Source organism: Talpa europaea (assembly GCF_964194135.1).
Source record: "Talpa europaea genome assembly, chromosome: 7".
In the NCBI taxonomy this organism is placed as follows: domain Eukaryota; kingdom Metazoa; phylum Chordata; class Mammalia; order Eulipotyphla; family Talpidae; genus Talpa; species Talpa europaea.
In genome coordinates this window covers 39,239,574-39,263,547 of record NC_140074.1, presented here as the reverse complement: position 1 = coordinate 39,263,547, position 23,974 = coordinate 39,239,574, and the positions used below count along the sequence as shown (strand labels likewise).

General features: G+C 39.0%; 1 protein-coding gene across 23 annotated transcripts in view; it reads left to right on the top strand.

Annotated features, from left to right (window-relative positions):
- TRPM3 (transient receptor potential cation channel subfamily M member 3) overlaps window positions 1-23,974 on the top strand; it is a gene marked incomplete at both ends in the record, with an annotated part of 743,026 nt that overhangs the window by 518,663 nt on the left and 200,389 nt on the right. For all 23 annotated transcript variants that reach the window (XM_084237419.1, XM_084237416.1, XM_084237432.1 and 20 more), the window contains one exon: window positions 13,237-13,408. In XM_084237419.1, coding sequence (XP_084093545.1) covers window positions 13,237-13,408 — 172 coding nt within the window. The remainder of the gene's footprint in view (window positions 1-13,236; window positions 13,409-23,974) is intronic.

Below are 23,974 nucleotides of genomic sequence, written 5' to 3'. Positions count from 1 at the left end.
CTAACTGCTCCTCCTCCCCTCTGCTTCTCTGTTTCCCTGCACTCTCTCACCTCTCCCTGTTCATCTTTCTCCACGTCAGACTCTCCTTCCCTGTCCTCTCTCCTGTTATTCCCTATTCTCTCATCTTCGCCCTGCCTCTTTCCGCCACACTCCCCGCCTCTATCCCCTGTTGTCCCTATTCTCTCTCCACTTTCCTCCATAGTTTCCTATTCCCTCTGTATTTCTCTTTTCTAGTTCCCCTCTTTCCTTCTCCCCTTTTATTGTCTCAACTTCTCACCTCTCTCTCCTCTCCCCACTGTCTCCACGTTCTCCTCTCTTCCCTTCACTTTCCCCAATCTCCCTCTTGGATCTCCTTTCCCTCTGTGTGTCTGGCTGCTTCTCTCCTGTCTCTCCACTTTCTCTTCCCCTGTTCCCTAACCTCTTCTTTCCACTTACCTGTCTTCCCTCTTCTCTCCACACTCTCCTCTTGCACTCCTCTCCAAGTGCATTCAGTCTCTGAGGAAAAAAATAAAATCAAAGAGGTTGAGTATTAACAGCTCTTCAGCTGCTTCTACTGTGTTGCAGTGCAGGGAAACCTTTTTATTTTTATTAGTGAGGTAAATGTATGGAAAATACTGTATGAGTTAGAGGAATACTCACATGCTTAGATGTGTATTGCCCACCTCCACCCTACTTTTTCCCCATCCCAAGTCCCCCCTCTAAGAGCCTGGATTTGGTAGTCATATTTCTAGGGTTTGGTTTTGTTTCTCTAGTCTGCATATGAGTGAAATCATGCAGTATTTGTTTTTCTCCTTCTTACTGATTCTACTAAGCATAATTCCCTCCATCTTCATCTATGTTGTGAATTTTTATTAATAGCTGAATAGTATTCCAGCGTTCTAGCTCCTGTTTCTTTCCTCTGTCTCTCTGCTTAGAAGACACCACATAGCTCCTTAATCCACTTACCAGTCCTTTGACACTTGGGTTGCTTCCATAACTCAGCTTTTGTAAATACTGCTGCAATGGAGAAAAAGGATCTCTCATCCACTGTTGGTGCAGCGTGGACAGGTCCAACCCCTCAGAAAACAATGTGGACGTTCCTGAAAATATTAAAAATAAACCATCTTATTTCAATGAAACAAAGGATTGGCTTTTTTAAAAAAAAGTAATGCAAAAACTGAGTTTAAAAAGTCAAATATCATGAAACACAAGCAGTAGAATACTCTTCAAATCCCTCAGAATCTTAGTGGTTAAAAAAAAGTCCATATTGATAACAATATACATGGCAGAACATTAATTTATCCTGAATAGGTAAAGAATGACATACTAGTTTTACTGGTATCTCAATTATAATTTATTTGCTATTTATATAACATACAGACTGAATAACTAAAGTAGCAATTTCTAAAATATTATGTTGACAGAATTGTCAGTACCAATTTTTTTTTTCATAGTATCTTGTATTATTCTGTGATGAAAATACTTGGAGTAATACTTCCCTTAGATTACAAATTGGCTTTTAAGTGTATTGGCTGTGAACTAGAATATATTTCTTAAAGGATTAAGAGATGCCAAAATCCTCCCAATACAAAAAAATATTCAATAGTATACTTTAAATGATTCATTTAAAATGTTATGATTATTCAGAAGTCAATTTTAAAAGTTCATAATCATGTAAACCACAGTTCATATAAACCTGACATTATAATTTAATGGGTGGGCATTATGTAACTTTATCACATCAACTAATGAAAATGAAGTTGATTATTTCTTTGTTCAAAATAGAGTAATAAAACTACCTCCGTTGTCTATGCATTTCATTTTGTTCGTTCATCTTGTAAATGCTATAGGACTGCAGAAAGACAGTGCTTCTATCACATCTACCTGCCTTGCTCAGTTGCTAGAATCACCGGATTTATTTTCCTTCAATTCCGACATTGTTCTTTGATTCCCCTCCTCTCAGTTGTATGCTGATAAGAACCTAATGTGCTTATGCAAATGGGACTGCTCAGTGAAACGTGGTCCCAGCACAGAAGGCAGAAAAGCCCCTCATATCTTCAGTAAGATGAGCACATTCATTCACTGTGCCTGCTTATGGGCGTCTCATACAGCTTTCCCCCACTACCTGAAAGTAGAACATTCCTATTTGGTGAGTTAGAGTAGGTTACTTTTGGGGTCTGGGAACATTCAAAAGCTTTCCATATTAATTCATGGTAACAGTGTCTCTAGACCCTTCCAAATAAGTTACCAACATATACCAAGTAGGAATGTTCTTTCAGATAGTGGCAAAAAAACACAGCTCGCAAAGGTCTACATGAACCTATAGAGAGGCCACTAAGAAAAGGAAATCAAATTGATAGGTTATAAAGAGCACAGGGGAATAAAAGAAAACTTGTATTTGAGTGTTTCATTAATGTTCAACCAAGATCAATTGAGTCTTGACCACTCTAATACATTTCCCCTCCACCACCACCACCAAATTGGAGAACTGCATTCGGCATAGAATTTGCCAGGTTCTGTGTAATAATTGCTTTTCAAGTTAAAATAACACTTGTGCTCCAAATAATAAGTCTATGGGATTTATGACAATTGGAGGGAAATTGTTGATATGCTTGCTATTCTAGTGTGATCATTAAAGATGAACATGATGCTAGGTGTTCATTAAAAGTATAAGCAACAAAATTGGTGGGCACTGGCGAAATGCCCTCGAAACCACCAAAGTACAAGTGTACCTGGTAAGCTGCTTAAGTGGTTATAATAGTTTTCCTAGCACGCTTAGCTTAGTGCCTTCTATGCTTTCTTCCATTTTATATCATCAAACTCACATCTGATATAACATGAAAAATAAACATTTTTAGAATCAGACATCATGTAGCAGAAGAAAAAAGCTAATATATTTAAAATCTTTAACATTGCAGAATTCTATCAAAATGCAATTATCTGAAAAATATAATTTTTCATTCACTGCAGTTTTGGTCAAGTCTATTGTATGTATTCCAGGATAATATTGAAGTGGCAGCAAGTAAACATGAAATCTAGGAGATTTACTTGACATAAATATTAAGGATTTTAAAAAGCCTCCATTTATTATGCCAGATATTTTATTAGATTTCCGAACTGGTTAAAAACATATAGAAATTTTTATCTCCATGAGGCAGACATTAGAGTGAGCACTTTTATAAGCTGAACATTCAACTACTACTGGAGTTATTTTATCACTGGACGTAGTGGTAGTCAACCTAGCAGTTGCTATCCACCTTAGGGTTTGAATATCCGTTTTGAATGGCACTATAAGTGCAAATACTTTTCCTGAATGTAGAGAGATTACTTTGCCCTTCTATTTACTTCTAGATATTCTAAAGTATTTTTGTGCCTTCAATTTTGATTTCTTAGCTAGGCTTTAAGTTAGTCTTTAAAGGTACAGGACATGTATTTTTAGATTCTCAGAGTTCAGCTTAGAACCTCACACACAGTAGTTACTCAATAAACATTGATGATGATAGATTGGTCAGGAGGAAATTCAGGCTACAGAGAAAATAAATGTTATGAAAAAAATATAATGATAAATCTCAGTCTAGTTCACCACTTATCAATAGTCATATTTCTGAGCTTGATCATACCACTGTGACTAGGGGAGGGGTGTTTTTTAACTAAGCTTCTAAATGTAAAACTGTTTTCTTATGTAGCAACCTAAGGGGATGAGAATTCTGCCTATTGGCTATGAGGGCAAAGAAATGTAGAGTAATAACAGTATTTTCTCTAAACACTTTGAAAGAAGCAAGATACACCAACAATCTGATATAGGATTAGCCTTACTTTTTGAAATACAAATACCTTCCACTCTGTTAAACCAAACCTTTTCTCAATAAATAGTTCAAAACAATGAGAATGTTTACTCCTCTGATGACAAGTAATACTATGAATTCTGACATGGTAATAATGTTTTTGTCCTCCCATTAGACATGAAAACAAATATTGTTCAACTGTAAGTTAACACCACCTCTTTCACTTCATGTTATTCCCACTGCTTCACCTTCCACTACAAATCATACTAGCCTTCATTTGAACACAAGGCTCACTTCCACCAAGATGTCTTCTCTAACTTTACCTATTGTGTCATCTTCGTGATTGCAACTCTCCCACAACTGTCTTCTTCCCCAACTTAATTTTAAAATGCCTTAGAAGTGGAGATGAACTGCTTGTTTCATTTCTTAACCGCTAACATAATAGTTTGCATGAACATGAGGCACTGACATGTTATTTGAAGTCTGTGAAATTTGATTTCTTCAACTCTAAATGGACTATAAAATCACTTGCTATATCTTCACATGAATTTTATGAACATGAGAGTAATTATAATTTATTAAGTTATTATTTGAGGCTATGTTCTATGATTGCATATATCAGCCCTGTGAAGCATATATTTTCCCTTTTTGTAGTAAAGAAACTAAGGGTTAGAACCAATATCCACGATCTCCAAAACCCAAGTAATATGATTAGTAAACCAAGTAAGATATAAGAAAATGATAGTATGTTTTTGTTTGCCAACATTGCGACTAACAATATCTCATGCCTATAGATTGAATTCAAAAACAGACTCAGTGAGAATAAAGAGAAAGCTCTTTTCTGTGTCCCTAGAGAATCTCAACTTGGATAGACTATGAAAGTAAATTCAAGAAAGAACTTGCAATGAACAATAACTTGCACATGATTCATTTTATATTTAGATTTCTCTAAATAATTTCACCAGAATTATTTCAAATAGTTGGAAAGTTTTAGATGGGCTCATTATTTGTCTTTTCCCATATCTAGATTAACAAAATACATGCCAAATGAAAAATCTAGACAGGATCACAAGAAAGCACTTTTCATTCTATCTTGAGGACGGAAATTGTATTTGGGTAGATTTCCAACACATTAACTTATATGGTTATTAAATTATTTTGACATTCAATGATATCTTCAACTTTCCTTAAACTATAGATTTTCAGAATTTCATAACCTTTAAGTTCTTATATTTAATTAGAAAGTGTTCTTTTCATGTCATCTTTATATTTCAAGCCAAGCAAGTTTAATTCATTGTTCTGGTATACTTACCAACTCAGGACATTTGTTACTTATTTCTAAGGCAAGCCAAATATGACTTCATATTGTAAGCTTAAAAGCTTCCCAGGAGTGGTTCTTCCATGGAATTTATTGAACTTCTATGACTATGTTATTAGATAAGATGTATGCACAGGATGTGAGAGGAAAAGTCCAGAGACAAGAAGCCCCAATGAATCTTTTAAGAATAATACAGGAACTAGTGCTCACTGACCCTTACCACACTAGGTCGGGCTACATTCAGGCTACACTGGGGATGCAATTTCAGTAAGACAGTGTCAGGCTTGGATTTGGACATGTTGACTTTAAATTTCCTTTTGCATATTTATGTGGAAATGTCAAGCAGGCTAATGAGTATATGAGGTGGAAGGTCAGGAGAAACATGTCTCTATTTGGATTTGGAAGGGATCTGCGTAAGGAAGATAAAGTCATTGTGGGAATCACCAAAGGAGAATGTGAAGAGGGACAAATGGAGGGACCACCCCTGCATCTTGATCACTGAGTGCTTAGGCAGCATTTGAAAAGCAGCCTGCAAAGGAGACCAAAGAAGGACTGACAGGGAGGAGTGATCAATGCCAAGTACAACTGAGAGGCTGTAGAAGTGAAGAACACATTGAAGTGCTCAGGACAGATATCATTGACATTGCTGGTCAAAGCTATTTTAGAAAGATGTTGAAGGGTTGGTGAGGGAGAACTGAAAAGGTAGAGACAGAAAGCAGAAACCACTCTCTTGGAGGTTGGCTGCGATGAGAAGACATTTGGGGAGCTGAAGGGAGCCATGATGTGGGAAGTATTTTTTCCAGATGGAAAAAAGTGCAATCTGTTTATATATGTTTGTGGTGGAAATGGAGGCAAAGAAAGGAGATAATTGATGAAGTAATATCTAGAGTGGCTATTTGGTGAGGAGTCCAGAGCTAAAAAGATTAACCATCTATCCCCTTGCAACTGAAGAAGTGGAAGAAATATGTATGCAACGGGTTGGCGGCAAAATTTTGACGCTGTAGCATGTCATTTATCACTGAAACAATACTAGTAACAATAGTATCAGCACTTAATAGTCATTTAGTTCCCATAACAGCACTCAGAAATTGTTATTTTTAGTTTCACTGCCATCTTTCCCATGCTGCTGCTGCTGGTAAAACTATGCACAAAGAGTTTAAGTAACTTGCCCAGTGTTACTGGACTAATAAAGCATGTAACTGGGGATTAAACCTTGGCCAGCTAGCTCCCAAGACCATATCCTTATTGGTTATGCAATATGCTTCTCCATAATACTAGTAGCTGTCATTTATTTGATTTCAGATGTGCATTGTCCTATGAGTTTTAAATCTCATTTGATCTTTACAAAACCCCAGTGAGGTAGTTAAAATCATAATTAATCTCCATTTACGTGTGAAGACACAGAAGATAAAGAACCTGCATAGGATCACCCAACTGGCAAGTGTTTAGGCACAGCAAACAGATCACCTGCCCAGCAAGGAAGGACAGTACTGAGGTCAGTCATGTGAAGAGTGAGAGATGATGGTCTCAGCCAGTGGGGCCAGGAACCAGGACTGATTTGAGTGTAGAGAAGAAATGGCAGGCCTCACAGAGGACTCAGAGGGCTAGATGTCATGAATTTATGATGCAGAAGAAAGAGAATTACACTTTGAAGCCTCCAAGAGCATGATACATTAGTTATCTATCACTGTGTAACAAATTACCCCCAAACCTAATGGCTTACAACAACATCCATTATCTTACAGTTTCTGTAGATCAGGAATTTGTGAGTGGCTTATGTGGGCACTTCTGGCTTGGGGTCACTCCTAAGGTTACAGTCAGGATTTTGGTTGGGGATGCATCATCTGGAGGACTGAACAGGGTTACAGTACCCTCTTTCAAGGTGACTTAGTCACATGGCTTTGGGTAGGAGTTCCTCACTATATGGACCTTTCCAGAAGACTGCTTTATTAACATGGCAACTGGTTCCACCCAGGTTAAGTGATCCAAGAGAGAACTAAGAGGAACCTTTTTATAATCTACTTTTTGGAAGTTAAATACAACACTTTCATTTCTTAGAAGAGAGTCACTGAATCCAGCCCAGACAGATTATTTTCAAGAATGTCTGAAGGTATTTTAAAATTACCCAACCTGACACATGATGATTTTCTAAAGCAAGTCATCTCACACCTTTCATAATTCAGGGACCTTTTCCCACTGCTAGCGGGCCTTGGTTCTGGTTAGCACAAGCCTTCCCTCGGGACTGAGCAGAAAGAGGTGAATCTATTCAAAAGGAAAGCCTGAAATAAGTATGGTACCACTCTTCGTAGCTCATGAGTCGAAGGACACATTTTCAAAAGGCTGCAAAAAGATGTAATTGTACCTCCTGGGGGCTTTAGGGGGAGTCAAGCAGCTGAAGTATCTGGGCACTCTTTAGAGATGGATCCCTGGGTCTGCTGGTGTCTTGTTTAGATTCCTGAGCTGAGAGGCAGCATCTGGGTTTCAGAAAGACTCTGCTTTATACCTAGACTTACAGCTGAGTTGTCTGAATAGGAAATGTCATTGTCCCTGCTAGCTCAGTCCTTCCTATGCCTTATTTTTTTTTTTTTCATTTTTACAGTCCCTACATTCCTTTGTCTCAGACACAGAGGTCACTTTCCACTTCTCAGTGGTAGCCCCTCATCCCCATAGCAATGGCATGCCTGATGCCAACAGAACCTTGCCACTCCTTTTGTTTCTCACTCTTTGAACTACAAAACCCTATTTTGCTGCCTGCTGGCACCTTCATGGCCTCTGTATGTTATACAGCTCTAGGTGACTCATCTGGAAATAATCTGATCAACTGTCAGAAGGATTTTAATGTCCAGCTGATCCACTTACAAAAATGACCAGCAGCAAAATCATAATATCCTCTATAAATTTAAAATTAAGCTGGGTCCTCTGTCTTCCCTCTAAATGTCTACTGCACAGGAATTTAAGACCTACATATGATTTAAAAGGAAAGACTAACAAATTACATTTGGACAAATTTAGTCAAGACACCACTTCTCTGAACTGCTATAGTTTTGACTATAAAATAAGCATGAAATGGATTAATCCACATGCAAGTGTCTATCACAGTACCTGGAACACAGTGAGTGGCCAATGAATGCTAATTTTCTTCCTGCATAAATTATAATCATAGTGCTATCTAGAGGGAAAAAATGTCTGAAGGGGCCACACTTCTCCTACCCTGCTACTTTCCTGGGCACATTGATACCTCCCAGCATGAGATCTGGGACTGTGAATGACCTGTAATAGATGACTGAAAAGCCTGACCTGGTTCAATTCAGTTGCATTTAGAAAGAAGTCCCAGGTAACCAAAATGCCCTTGTATTGTAGAAAGTACCACTAAATAGAAGACACTCCATAACAGGAGAGAACCACTTTTATGTAGCTGATACACCTGGAAGGACATTGTTCTGTACTAACTTGGGAAAAAGTAAATGTGCTTTTTAACACAAGCTGTCCTGACTCAATTTCAAAGGCAGAAAACCTAAAAATTACAATCAAGTTTTCTATAGATGAAAAAGCTGTCTCCAAGACTTTTCTCTTAATTAATACAGTTTGAACATTTATTGTGAGATATCATCTAGATGGCAAGATTATGTATCTTCTGAAGCCAGCATACTACTTATCACATACTCATCCTTATGAAATAATCAGTAAGTAAATGAATAAATTAGAACCTTGCCCAAGGTCACAAATTAGTTACTCAAAGCTAGAACTACCATCTCCTAATATCCCACTAAGTGCTCCTAGATTAGACCAGAACAATCATAAATATAGCTAGGATGAGGAACAAGCTGGTATCCTGGGTAAGTTTCAAGTGACAATTTTAAGCCCATCCAAGGAAAACAAACGCAGGCCTCAGCACATAAAAATATTCCATTTTTCCAGATTGTCTCTGGTCACTCCCCTCCTGGCAGTGATCATGATGCAATAATTGGCTTCGTTAGCCCTTATGACAGCACCTACTTCACTGTAGAGAGCTTCTTGGTTTCATAACCAAGATATACAGAGTCCTTAGGACCAGGATTTTACCAATAAGCCAGTACAAGGTAGAGTACCATGTATGAAAAAATAATGACGTCTCTTATCTACACTTCAGGGACAACAAAGACAAAATGTCATTACTTAAAGGTATTCTAGTCATGATACCTGAAAGCATTTAGTGTCTAAAAACCATTTCTAAGCAAATTTCTCATATACATACTAATACTTTGTACATACACACACACTGTTCTACTTATCAAGCATGGAAGATCACTTAATAGGTGGGCTTTTCAAACACAACCCAGTCTTTTTCATCCCAGATTTTTCATCTAAATTACAAAGCACAGCAAATTATTAGAGTGAATCTCCTCTATTCTCCCAAGGATAGATAGTACATGGTCTGGACCATCTTATGTTCTCAAGAAAGAAGGTGATCCACTCTATGCAGTGCACACTGCAGGGCATTCAACACTGGCTGAGAAACATGCCAGAGTAATTTCATGACTGCTGGTCACGAACATGTCACAAGTATTCTTATTACACATGAACCTGCACGTGTACGTACATACGTGTATATACACACACACACACACACTTTCCCCAAAATGTCCTGCTTTATGAGCTCTTAACAAAAGAGAATGCTTTACCTCTAAAATGTTGCTAGAGGGGAAAAAATCATTTATATTCATGTGCGGAAAAAAACATTTTTTTTTCTGTTTGAGAAATGTAACAGAAAGATCAGCAAATCTTTTGTAGATATGTAAATTGTTACTCAAGCCAAAATAGCCTGTTGTTAATGTTTGTTATGAAGAATATGAAGTACGCTTTATAGACAAGTTAGACCAAAATGTCTTCCTCTGGAATACTTGGTAAGTTAGTTCCAACTTTGCAATTAATCAACAGATAGTTCTCAAACATCACCCTTTTAGACGGTCTGGGAGGACTTAGCAAAGAAAAAACACTTTGCATATTTTGCCAACTGATTGCTAATTATTTTTCTTCGCTTACATTGATGGATTTAAATCCCTGGTGTAAAACAAGTTGATGATTTGTCTCATCATTTATATTTGGTCACTAGTTTGCCATTGGAATTCTAGAGTATACTTCATAATAAAGCAGTGTTTCAGAAGGAATTCTCACTTGGAGGCTGCCAGCTAGGAGTCAGGCTTGGCGCCAGGTACTTTGTGCATATAAGCTCATCGAATCCCCCTGAGTTTGATGGTTTCCTCATTTCCCTCTTCCAGGATAAAAAATGTGACTCAGGTTCACACAGCCATTGGCAAAACCAGGATTCAAATAGATTTCCACAGCTCCTGTATTGGGCTTGTACCAGGACTCAGCTTTATCCTCACCCATGCTGATTTGAGATGAAATCAGGACATTTTATTTTTTCAGATGTCTAGCCCCTATTTTTTCAGCAATTTCTGCCAAAATGTGAACACCTTTAACTTTTCTTCACATAGCAAAAAAAAAGAAATGAGAAGCAGTAATAAATGATACTTCAAAGTTGACCCTTTTGCCATGACAGGTTCAAATGTACAGTATTCCCAAAGAACTGGGGCTCTAGGTTTCACAAGAAAAGACAGTAGAAACTCAAAAAGCTGAAGTACCATTGTCCTTAGAAAACAGTGGTATAGAAAACAATTTGTTTTCTCAAAATTGTTACATAAAATAAAATATAGTCAGATGATTTATTATGTTCATTTATTCTCAGATTGTACTGAGTATATCACTTGGGCCAGAATCATTTCACTCCTTTATTCACTTGAAAATTTCACTGATAATCCTTAATTAGGTTCTCAGGAACTGAAATACTTGTCCTCAAGTCTCAGCTGGAACAAATGTCTAGGGTTCACTATCACATGTAACCTCCAGAAATCCACTGTCCCCTGCCTCCCACAGAACTACATTGGGAATTCCTCCTCCTGGCGTGGAGCCTTGGAGGAGCTGCGTTCGGAAAGAGGGAACAATAACTAAAGCATTTTCCTTTTGTACAAAAGCACAGTGCAGAGCCACTTTAAGAATAGAGAAAGTCATTCTGCTAAGCCTCTTTCAACAAAGCATTAATATTTATCAGCTTGCACTCTGCTGTAGAATGAATGTTTTATGAACAAAAATGAGTAACAATAAAATGGGAATCTCAACCACAAGCAACCTACTTCTTCCAGAGATAAAGAACCCAGGATGGGGTGAGCAAACCACTGTCTCTCTTTTGGGGGAAACTCATTCACTCATCTAAACAAAGGAGTAATTGAATACTGTTCCATGTGATTACTGGAAACAATAATCTAAAGGCATGGGCTTCCTTAATAAGAGACAACTAAAATGAAGCTACAAATGATTGTTATCTTAATGGTACATTAACAAATAGGACATGGGGCCTCCCCGGTGGCGCAGCGGTTGAGCGCTGGGTTGCGAAGCTGCCCGCAGCCTCTGCAGCGCCGGTTCGATCCCCGGCTGCTCCCCGGCCACCAGAGGAGGGTCCCACATGGCGCGCAGACCTCTCCTGCCGCCCGCTGCTCCCCTCAGCAGTGTACTTTGGTCCTTCTGCCTGCTCTGCTCCCCGCTCTGGCTCTGGTGATTTCTCTCACCCTCCCACGCTTCTGACTGTACCCAGTGCTTGTATGCATGTATGTATAAATCAATCAATCAATAAAAATAAATAAATTAATTAAAAAAAAAAAAACCTTTAAAAAAAAAAAAAAAAAAAAAAACAAATAGGACATATAGCAAAAGGACCAAAGGATATTTCAAAAACTCAGAGTTACACATTATAAATTTAGATTAAATTCTCAAAGAATTCAGAAAAGGATTTTTTTTCCTTCAGTTTTGAACAAAAGCATGTCTGTCTAAACAGTTTTCCTATTTATTCATTCACTGTTTATCAAGTAGATTCTGTTTGCCAGGCACATTCAAATGTGGGGTTTTGAAATCAGCACTGAGGTCTAAAATTTAACTTTCACAAGATCTTTACTACTGAAGATTGCCCTTGTCAAATCACTTTGTAAGTCTTCTAACAAACTAGTCATTCTTACTGTAGATTTTTATGGTGAACTATTTCATACTGAAAATGAACAAGAGCCCCCCAACTCCATAATAAATGGATACACCACACAAAGGCACAAAAATAAAAACCCAGTGGCATTTCTTTTCTATCCTGTCAATTTCAATGATTTCAGTACAGGGATAAATGTTTTGGGTGATGTAACAATGAGCTTGATGAATGGTCCTTTTCATCCTCTTGGGAGACATTTCTTCCTAAATATTTTAAAAGTAGATTTTCAGCACATCATCTTATTCCAGCAATATCCAAGCAAGCTAGCAATGGGGAATAAGGCAGACCTTGGTGTGAATTCTGGTTGTGTGTACTGAACTTTTAGATTACCTACTTCACCTATTTGTGTAAATATAACAGCATTTACCCTGTAAGATTGTTGCAAGAAACATAGATAATATAAATAACAAGCTCACATTAGTTTTTGCTTTTATTTTTGTATCAATACTTAGTAAGACCACACAAAGAATTGCTGGTAGTATAATTCACAATGAAATTAAAATTAAGGACAGAATAAAGATAAATAAGATAGAGATGAGCATTTTGGGCCTGATTCACATTAGTTTCATGAAACAGTTATTTTTACATTCAATATTTCCACTTTAGTGTCTGATAAGAGATATATTGGTTTTAAATAGTAGACCTAAGGTTACATATCTGACTTGAACAGAGATCACCCCCACACCATCCAGTCCCCACCATTCTCCAGAATCAAGATTGTTCTGCTCTAGTATAGTGCCTATTACAGTAAGGACATGATGAAGAAGAGAAGGAAGGAAACAAATTACATTTGAAAAATAGCTTTGGTTCACCAACTAAAAAAATCAACCTCAAAATGAAACAATCATTCACACAACAGTTTTTTAGTGCAATGAAAGCATGAATTCTGTTATTATAGAAGGCCAGGAAATAAAAATATAATCTTTTCAGCATAATCTTACTTTGAATGAAACATCTACCACAAATGTTGCCTCTCCACATGTTGACCATACTTTCACCAAATTAAAGAATGGATTTCCCTTCTCTATTTCCTCTCTCCTTCCCACCTTGTTTCCTTTTTTCTGACTTCTGACTCTTTCCTGCAGGTTGTCCGGCCATACCAGACCATGTCCAACCCCATGAGCAAGCTCACTGTTCTCAACAGCATGCATTCCCACTTCATTCTGGCCGACAATGGAACCACTGGGAAATATGGAGCAGAGGTGAAACTTAGGAGACAACTGGAAAAGCATATTTCACTCCAGAAGATAAACACAAGTAAGTAGGCTCTCATTCCCACTGCCTTACATCCTAGCAAGTGTGCCATTCAGCAGTATGATAAAAACTTGAACCTATTTCAACATGGATCATTATTTGTGACAGGTCAGTAGTTAGAATCAGAGGAAGTTGTCTGGAGGAAGACGCTTGTAAAAGTGGTTACACTATAGTGGCCTCGAGCTCACATATTAGGCATGAAAAATCCAACCCTGTCTGGGGTTTGTGAATAAGGTTTTTCTCTAAATTTTACCTACTTCCGACACAAAATACTGAGGCACCCAGAGAATTGGCTTTTATTTATTAGTCTATTTTTGGTGGCTTAAAAAATTCGTATTTTGATCTTGGCACAGATTTGGCTGTACAAAGACATTTCAAGTGAACTGCCATTCTCTGAGCTTGAGCACCATGTGCAGACATCTTGACGAAACATTAATTTTGTCTTTTAATGTTATATATGCATTCATTGTCTCTAGATATGTACTTAGATAGGTATATATGTATGTGTCCCACATACTACACATCTATGTTTGTACTAAAATAATCTCATTAGTACTTGTGTGTTTTGTAAGTGGCTCACATTTAGATGTGATAGAGGTATTAAAGTAATCTAGAATCCTTCACAAATTAAACTTCAGTTTGTTTAAACAGAGTAACATCTAAGGTTTGATGATCAGCTCGAATAGTAGTAATTGTACCTCCCATCAGGGAAACTTGGATCTAATTGATTCAACTTTCAAAGTATGGGATTCCAAACAAAGAAGTTTCTCTTTAGACAGTAGTTTTCAAAAGCTCTGTGGGCCAGTATTCAACTTGTCCAAAGGGCTTTTCTCTTCTCCAGTCTTTCCTCTGTATCTGTCACAAATGGGTCTTCCTGCCTAAACTCACCTTTGTCACAGAGCTGGGATGTTCTACCTACCAGTTTACCATTTCTTTTTTCCAAGCCTCTCTTTTCTGGTTCCACCTTTCAGGAACTACTACTATTTAGGCAGCCAAGTTTCATGCTTTCATCTTTTTCACAGGGAAGCCTGGGATAATAAATGTCGGCGTAGGCCTAAAGTCAACATTGTATTAGGAAACCCTCTTTCTTCTAAGAATTCCCAACAATTTTTGAAGAGAGAAAGGATGGCACTACTCCAAGGTAGACATCTTTTGGAAAAAGAGTAGAATGACTAGAAAATTGATCCCAAGACAAGCAGACACTAGATGTAACAAAGCACCATACCGAGAGATGGTAGGTTTTTAGTGCCAAAGTTGAATTTTATTATTTTATTATATTTTATATAATATGTTATGTACTTAATCAATTTAGGTTTTTATAGGCTATATAAACCTTTCTTCCACCATAAGATTAAGAATGAAATCTTAAATAGGAGTGACCTGAACTCTGAAAGAGATGGAGCCAGGAGGACAGGGAGTAAACTTTGGGTCAAGTTCAGTACTGAGAAATGAGAAAAAATCTGTCCAGAAAAGCATAGCATATTTTTGTACCAGGCCCTTGTAGCAACTGGCCCAGTTGTCCACGGTGTTAGGAGGAGAGCTGGGTGTGTGGTAGTGTGAGCTGCACACCCAGCCCAGGTGGGGACAGCAGGAGTTAAAACTCAGCCAGGGCAGTTTGTCAGGCCTTGAGCCTTACAGGCTGGCCTAGGAAAGGCGGCTTTATTCTAACTGTTCATGCATATTTAATTATGTATGCACCTCAAGGGGCCCTTCTCCAAAGCTCACAGCAGTACAAAATGTGGGGGAGGCCCAGGGAGACTCGAGAACAATGGCCTGGCCTCAGAGAGGAGCAGACACCAGCAGTGGAGAGTCAAAGAGCAAGCGAAGGCAGATGGTGAGGACATCAGGGCTGCCACTGCAGCCCAGGGCCTGCATACACTGCTTCCCATTAGTGCAGACACTGGCTCCTTGCTGGATGATCAAGGCATGTCGCAATACAGCAGCAGGTTGACTAGTAAGGACACAGTCAAGGGACTAAGATAGTAAAGAGGCCAGCCCCAGGTGCCAAGCTGATGCTAAATATCTAAGAAGCTGTCTTAAAAATCCTGAAATGCTGCAAGTCTACAGCAGGATTAGGCCAAGCATTTGGAGTAGAAGCTGAGCCCCCAGAGTGGGTTAAGGGACAGTTAGGAAGGGATGGAGGCAGAGGGATCTGGATGGTCACTGCAGTCATGGTCATTTATGAACATAATTTTCTTCCTTGCTTTGGGACTGTATTTGAGGCTTCACTAAAATCCACAAGCTCACATTCAGTGAAAAGACATGGGAGGACAAAGGTTAACAAAGCTCACCAGAGATCCCTGAGGTCACAGGAAGTTGCAAGGCTCAGGGTTAGGAATTTCCCCAGGAGCTATAGTGAATGATGTCATGAGTTGGCTTTTTCTCCAGTCCTTCCCTGAACTTCCTTGTGGGAGGGAGACGAACTCAGCTTACCCAAGACTTTCCCAGAGTTAGCATTTAGTCTTGTGTTCCAGGCCCCTTGGGGCCCAGCAAACAAGATGGCAGGTCATCCTTCAAGTGAGGGTCTCCTCAGTCATTAGGGTCTCATCTTACTGCATTCACCCCACAAAGCAGGGAGGGCAACAGGCACCTTAGAGCTCAGGAGTAGCCCAGACTCCCAGAAAAAGGACAAGACCTCAAGCTCGCCCTTTAGTCAGCAGCACAGAAAAGTGTCACTGACAACACAGACCCTTCAGAACAGGAATGAGACAGGAGGAGCAAGAGTGGACCTGGTTATACTGTTAAACAGCAGAAGAAAGAATACAAGCCTTTCCTAGGATCCCCAATCAATATTTTAGGACAATTCTGCTTTCCAATCCGGATGCTATTTTTTTCTTTTATCATAATTAGCAGTAATGTGGTTCTTCCTATATATATAAAAAAAAAGTGTAAGTTCAGTCTAAAAACACCATTTCCTTTCTCATTTCCTTCTTCAAAAGTTTAGGAAGCCTAGGATACAGCAGTGGAACTCGATTTTGAGAGGTCCCAGTTTAGCCTCCTGAAAATGATACACTACACTGTAATGCACACACCCCAACAACACTGGTCACCATTTATTACACTTGGGGTGACTGGGGAGATGTCTGAATACACTCAGCAATTTCCTCATGCAAGTGCCATTCCTCCTCATTGCTTAGGGGTGACCTGCTTCCCAATGGAACTTTTCAACAAGTCTCTTACATAAATGACATAATTTTCCAAAGAATACTTCCCTTAACTATGAAGTGACTCCCACTCAGGAGACCTTTACACCCTTTCTCATCAACTTGCCAATGATTCATAATAACGTGTTACAGCACCAGTGTCTCACATTGTCCTCAGCATTCTGCATCCATTATCTCATTCTCCCCGCCCCCCACTCATTCCTGCTGTCAGTGGCCAGTCCCTGAGGATTGCCATTAGTCACTGAAGGGCTTTCTGTTTAAAGGACAATCCTTTCAGATGTGAGAGGTTACCTACTGTGAAACACTCTCCATTTGCAGTTTTCTACACTTTCAATTTACCATGCACAATGTCAAAAAATACTAAGCAATCCTTCAAATAAATATTTCTAAATCTCCTATAGGGACCAGTCATGGTTAAGGTCTAGAACAGCAGCAACAAAAATTCACTGAACTTAAATCAAGAGGGACAGAGTAATGAGTGAAAAAGTAAAATAAATACATGCTGCCTGATGATAAAGTTTAAGAACAATGAAGCAGAGGATGGCATGTGCATGTGCACACTTGTACACGTGCCTACATATGCATGACGGGAGGACGGTGCAGTCAGGAGTGGCCTCTCTGAGGAGGTGACATGCAAGCAGAGTGCTGAATGAAGCCAGCGGCCAGCTATGGAAAGATCATGCTGGGGACAGAGCAGGTAGGACAAAGACCCCAGGTGTTCAAAGAGGAACAAGAAGACCTTTGTAAAGAGTTGGATTTTATTCTAACAAAGTTCTCATCTGGCAGGTTATAGGATCTCCCTTATGATTTGAAACACCACTCTCCTGTGTATAGAGATCAGGCTGAGGTCCAGGGCATGATTAAAAGCAGCAAGATGCTTTTTTCTTTTTTATTATTTTTTTAATTTTATATATTTTTACATCATTTTTCATTTTTGCACAATGTATGCATTTTAGGAAACTTTCAAAAATACAGGTGAGAGAGGACAGTGGTTTGGATTAGAATGGCAGCCACAGGGGTTGTCCTGGTGGAGCAGGGGTTAAAGCCACAGAACTATCAAGCTATTGCCAGCCACTGCAGCAGTTCATTTCCCAGCTGGCCAGGTTGCTAACCCACATGGCACAGCAGACCTCTCCTGTCTCACCCACTGCTCCCCTCAGTGTATTTCAGTAGATCTGTCTGCTCTGCTCCCCGCTCTGTCTCTGGTGAATCCTCTCACTCACACCCCCACACACCTCTGGCCTATACCCCAGTTTTTGTATGTATAAATATATAAATCTTAAAAAAAAAAAAAAAAGAATGGCGGCCACAGAGTAGTAAAAAAGGGACAAAGTAGAAAATGCATTCAGACAGAGGTTCCAAGAAGTGGTTAGTGAATTATCACAGGTGACCCACAGCTTTAGTATTGCCAAGCATACCATACAGTAAATTTGAACTATTTTAATAAGCAAAGGCCCATAATAAATAATTTCTTATATCTAGTCATATATACATATAAATGAATCAACTTAGCACATCAATGGAACATAGCTGCTCTAAAAACACAATAGTTGAAAGACTAAATACCAAGGTACTACTCCAGAAAGTAGCATATAGTAGCCTAGTGAGGCTTTAAAATCTCACAAGCATGTTTTATATACATCTTATTGTGGAAAAAAACTAACAAAACTACAGAAAAACTAAACACAAATAAATACTCATAATATAACAAACCCTAGAAATCTGACTGCAGGCTATGAGTGGGGCAGGGTATGGAGTGGGAGCAAAGGGGGCCCAGTGGTTTATGGGGGAGGATTATTGGTGCCTTGGTGGTGGGTGTGGTAGCATACATCTGACAAGTGTGAACTTGACCTCAAAAATCATAAACAATGCTGTATGTATCACCTCAGTAAAAAATATATACAAATTTTTAAATATATAAAATATACACAAATTTTAAAACTCCTGCAATTTTTAAAAATCCACCAAAAATGTCAGAGAATATCACAATAACCCTCTGTAACCATTACCTGGTCTCTACATTTATCAGTCTATGGCTAATTGTGTATACACACACACAGAGAATTATATCCCCATGGCAGTCACTATTGATAACACCCATTTTGCAATATTAATTGGTGGGGTTCTCTGGGTAGGTTTAGATGTCCACAAGTGGTGTTTTTGCTACTGTCAGGGTTTGCTTGATGCAGACTTTGATGCTCTGTTCATCATTTGATACTCTATGTGTATACACACACACATACACACACACACAGATACCAGGATTATATTTTATATGTATCTGTGTATACAGCTTCACACACACACACCCCACCCCACCCCCACCCCTTGTGTAATCTATGTACATCCTCCTCTGGGTAATTTTCAAGAAAACCAGACAGCATATTTCATCCACAACTATATAAGTACCAAAGCACTTTTTAAACTTGTGCTGGCCACATATAAAGTAGACATTTTAAGTCTTTTCTGTCCTCAGTAGCAACATAATGGTAATTATTATTTCAAGAATTCTTCAGCAATTGTTTCCAAAAATCAAAATTAAGAACTACATTACTGCATGTTAAAAATTCACCAAAAAAATTGTAAAATATGTAGGCTAGAATCACGTACTACTCTTAGCTAGCCAAAACACATTTAAAACCAATACTATCTTGCAATTCTTAAAAAGGCAGATTAGAAAAAATTCCCAGCAATGATGACTTTCTTTTAAGAGCTTGAAGGGAAAAATATAACATTTGGAAGGATGGAAGTGTGTGCTGGTTGCTGGGGATATGAGCTGAAAGGCACAGAGAAACTCAAGGGTTTTGGTCCTCATGTCTATGACCTTAGGCAAATAACTATATTTCTCTTCGATTTGTTTCTGCATCTGGGAACAAGGGCTAATCATTGCTCACAGTGTTGTGATTTAATGAGGCACTATATGAAAGGATTCTAGCATATGGCAGTTCAGAAACACCGGTTCCTTTCCCGCCTTCCTGGCTGTACAGCAGTTCTCCAGTGGGGACCCGGTCTTGTGTTTATACAGTCGGCTACCATTGTTCCAACTGAGAACTAGACCCCTCATTTGAAGCCCACCAGAATCCAGGTATTCATCAGAACATCTTCACCACAAGTTGTTCCCGGCTCTGCTTATTAAGAAGAAGCTGTGTATCCCTGTCGTTACAGGAAGGGTCCAGAGGGGAAAATGAGGCTCAAAATGATATTCTGGAACATGTAACAAGCTTCTGTTAACATTACTTACTAGTGTATAACTGGTTTACATTCTTGGTCACTGCAGTAACAACCAGAACTCTTTTGTTTTTCTATGCTATTGAGAATAGATCCTAAACAGTAGTTTTTCCTCCTGTCTGAGTAAACAGACAATAAGGAGAAAAATTAATCTTTTTTTAGAGATCCGATCCATTTCAATGTCTTGGAGTAATGACTGAGTATGTCAGCTAGCACTGTTGAGTACTCTGCTTGTTGGAGGTGTCTGAAATTTGGCTAAATGTGAACTGGCCCAGAATATATCTTAAACGTTTTTGATTTGGGCTAGTATTTTTCTTCTTGTAATGTTATCATTTTATTCAAAGGGGAGCTTGGAAGAAGAGGACAGAAATCTAGTTCTCTTTCTACTCCATCTGATTAGTGTTATTCCTTTGTGTGTGAATTTTAAGTTTGGCTAAGTGCAAAGTTTTATTTGGATTGCATATCTAATTTTATTATGAAGATCAACTGTGGTTGTACGAAATTGCATCCCCCTACTATAAAGTGAAATCTATGTCAGACTAAATCCAGTGTACAGAATTATATCCCCATGGCAGTCACTATTGATAACACCCATTTTGCAATATTTATTGGTGGGGCTGTCTGAGTAGGTTTAGATGTCCGCAAGCGGTGCTTTTGCTACTGTCAGGGTTTGCTTGATGCAGAATTTGATGCTCTGTTCATTGTTGCCCCCAAGTAACCACTGACATTTGAGCTGTCCTCATCTGATGAAGCCACCCAGAGTACTTTTCTCTAAAGCAGCAAATTAAAATAGGTTTGGCATTTCTAAGTAAACAAGTAGCAGAAATGATTTCAGAATCCATAAAACATAATCAAACTTGGTATTTGAGGATATTGCTATTTCGAGTTCTCTGGGGAAAAAATATGTTTTATTATGCAATCCCTAAGCCAAATACCTATTCATACATGATTGTATGCTTACTCACACAAACTAATAAAAATAATGATGGTAACAATATCTTACCATCTTTATAAACATTATCTTGCCATCAATATCTTATCTTATATCATTATAAAGAATGTCCTCTCTGATAACTAATGCTTTCTTATGGGAACAAATATTTTCCCTTTCTTCTGACCTGAGTCATATGTGAGCCCCATGATCATGACACTATCTGGAAAGCACCAACTCTGGTCAAAGCCCATTTGTTACAGCAGATTTTGTGTTGAAAAGCTCATCTCTGGGAGGTGCTACACACCAATTTAAAGTATATTATTTCAGTGAGGAGACCAATATTGAGGTTAACCCATCTGAAGAACACTAGTTAAGAAATTATACTTAATGAGGCCAGTAAATTAGTTATGGAGAGACAACTACAGAAAACAGGATATTTAATGAGGCCTAGTTCCTAAAGCTGTCTTCAGAAACTCTACATGCCCTGGAGATCATCAGAGTTTCTTAAAGGGATAGCAAAAAATAATTTTGACAGCCCAATGTCAGTCATGTCCCTGTATTTCAACACCTTTGCAGAGTGGAAACATCACTAGTAGAAAGTGGGTGGGAGGGTTTTTCTTATTAAAATTTTTCCTCTAGATGATTCTAAATAGTCCAATACAAAATCTACAAAAGGTGACTTAATAATGGTAAATTAATCATTTACAATATTAACAGAATAGACTCATCACAGCATCACAGTAGAAAAAAAATCATTTAAGTGTCACTACCATTTCACACTCAAGAAAAACATAAAGCATGTTGTTCCAGTGAAATTTTCATCAACAGAAAGAAATTCTTGTAACAGCATCACTTATATCCTAATTCTTGTACCACCATTTTTCATGAGATCATTCCTAAACTTGGTTGTACTAGTTCTCAATGAGATGACACTCCCTGGTGTAGGAGGCATTAAAAATATCAAAAGTGTTTGGGGCTGACATACTATCCAGTATGCCTATGCCACAGGGGAGGAGGAGGAGTGTCACTATTCTACCATGTATATGACAGCTTCCCAGAAGAACTGCCTGGCCCCGTTGCCAACCACATCCCTCAGGAAACACTACCAAGTGTGTTTGAATATTTTTTTTAAGCTTTCCAGTATATTTGCTTCAGCAGCGCCACACCCTTCCAAATCTTCTATCCTAGTTTAAAGACATACGTAGCAGCAGTAGCAATAATGAACCAGCAGTGAGAGTCAAAATATTTAACAACCCGTAAAGACTTTGGTAGCCTAAATCTCCAGCACAGACTGAATGTCAGCTACTATCTCCTCCAGATCCTATCACGTGTCATTGGGAAGTTCTTCCTTACATCTAACTTCATTTGCTCTGTTTTCTCTGGATGAGGACCAAAGTGTTTGTCAGTGTTCAAGTTCTCAGCACATTTGAGCAATATCAATGGACTTGAATTGTCCTGTCTCTGTCATACTGGCTCTAAGGAAGCTGTTTTTGAGACACATCAACCTGCTTAACAGTCAGGGCTCACTCATGAAATAAATTGGAACAGAATTCCCAACCCGACAGCACCTGCTCTCAGCAGCGCTGCTTTCTTTGTTTCCGTCTCAGTGACTCCAGGAATGTACTCAATGCTGGGAGTTCCCTGTCAAGGTCGTTGATGTTCACAGAAATCCTACAGTCCACAGCTACTAGCTGATATGGGGTAGAGGCAGAAGCCCAGAAATGCGGTCATCAGAATTCCTTGGCCAGGCATATTTTTTATTTTTTTAAAGATTTATTTTATTTATACAAGAACTGGGGTACAGACCAGATGCGTGGGAGGGTGAGTAGATTCACCAGAGACAGAGTGGGGAACGGAACAAGCAGACTGACGAAATACACTGCTGAGGGGAGCAGCGGGTGAGACAGGAGAGGTCTGCTCACCATGTGGGTTGCTCTGAGGCCAGATGGGATCAAACCGGCACTGCAGAGGCTGCAGACAGCTTCACAGTGCTGCGCTCAACCACCTGTGCCACCAAGGAGGCCCCAGGGATATTTTAATCAAATCAAAGTTCTAGTAGTCACAAGTTCAAAATTGAATACAAATAGAACTCTTGTTTTTAATCTGTAAACTACTGAGAATTATTCTGGAAATAAAGGAGCAGAGTAGTTATAAAATGTTGAGTGAATAAATAAATTCACAAAATAAAGCACTATGAAGCAAAGCTTTATAAAAATTCACATTCCGGGCCTCCCTGGTGGTGCAGGCAGTTGAGCACCACGCTGTGAAGCTATCCGCAGCCTCTGCAGGGCAGGTTCAATCCCAGCCGGCCGGCGAGAATCCCACATGGTGCAGCAGACCTCGCCTGTCTTGCCCACTGCTCCCCTCAGCAGTGTATTTCAGTCAGTCTGCCTGTTCTGTTCCCCGCTCTGTCTCTGGTGAATCCTCTCACCCTCCCGCGCATCTGGCCTATACCCCAGCACTTGTCTAAATAAAAAAATTTAAAAATAAATCTAAAAAAATAAAATAAAAATTCACATTCCATTTCTGCTGTCTTTCACAGAATGTAATCAACCACTTGCATGTATTAGTAAGTTTTATTGTTAAACTAAAAAGTCAACTTACCCTGAAATTTGACATAGATAGTTTAGATAGGCCAAACCTGAGTAGGCAACAGTAGCACAGAGAGGGCAGCAGATGATAAAGGAAGGTATGAGATGTTTCACTAATGAGAATTTCTTCTGGAGAGTTTTCCATTTGGGAGTAACCTAGACATCCACACAGGAAGAGGCTAGAGTTGGCATGAGGCCTCTTGGTTCCATGCCCATGATCGACATTGCAAATCTAGCATGACACTTTCCCCTCTGAGCCTGGACACAACTCAGAGCCACATCTCATGTGTAGGAATACAAGGTCTGCTGCTGTAATGACCACTCCAAACCACGGCTGTTTTCACACGAGTCCATCTAATGATGGCCTCAGTCTTGAGGTTTCAAATTTGTTCTTATTTTCCTCTGCCCAATCCTGCTTTCACGGTCCATAGCAGTACACTGTCCCATCCACATGCTGGCCAGAGGGAATCAGGAAAATGAAATAAAGGCATAACCCTTCTAAGTACACAGTGAGAAAAGCAGACCTACCATTTTGGTCCACAGCCTATGTGCCAATAATTGGCCTCATATTCCTATCTAGCTAAAAGGAAATTTGTAAATGTAGTCTTTGCCTTCAGAAACAGAGAGCTAGCAAAAATTGTGTCACTGTGGA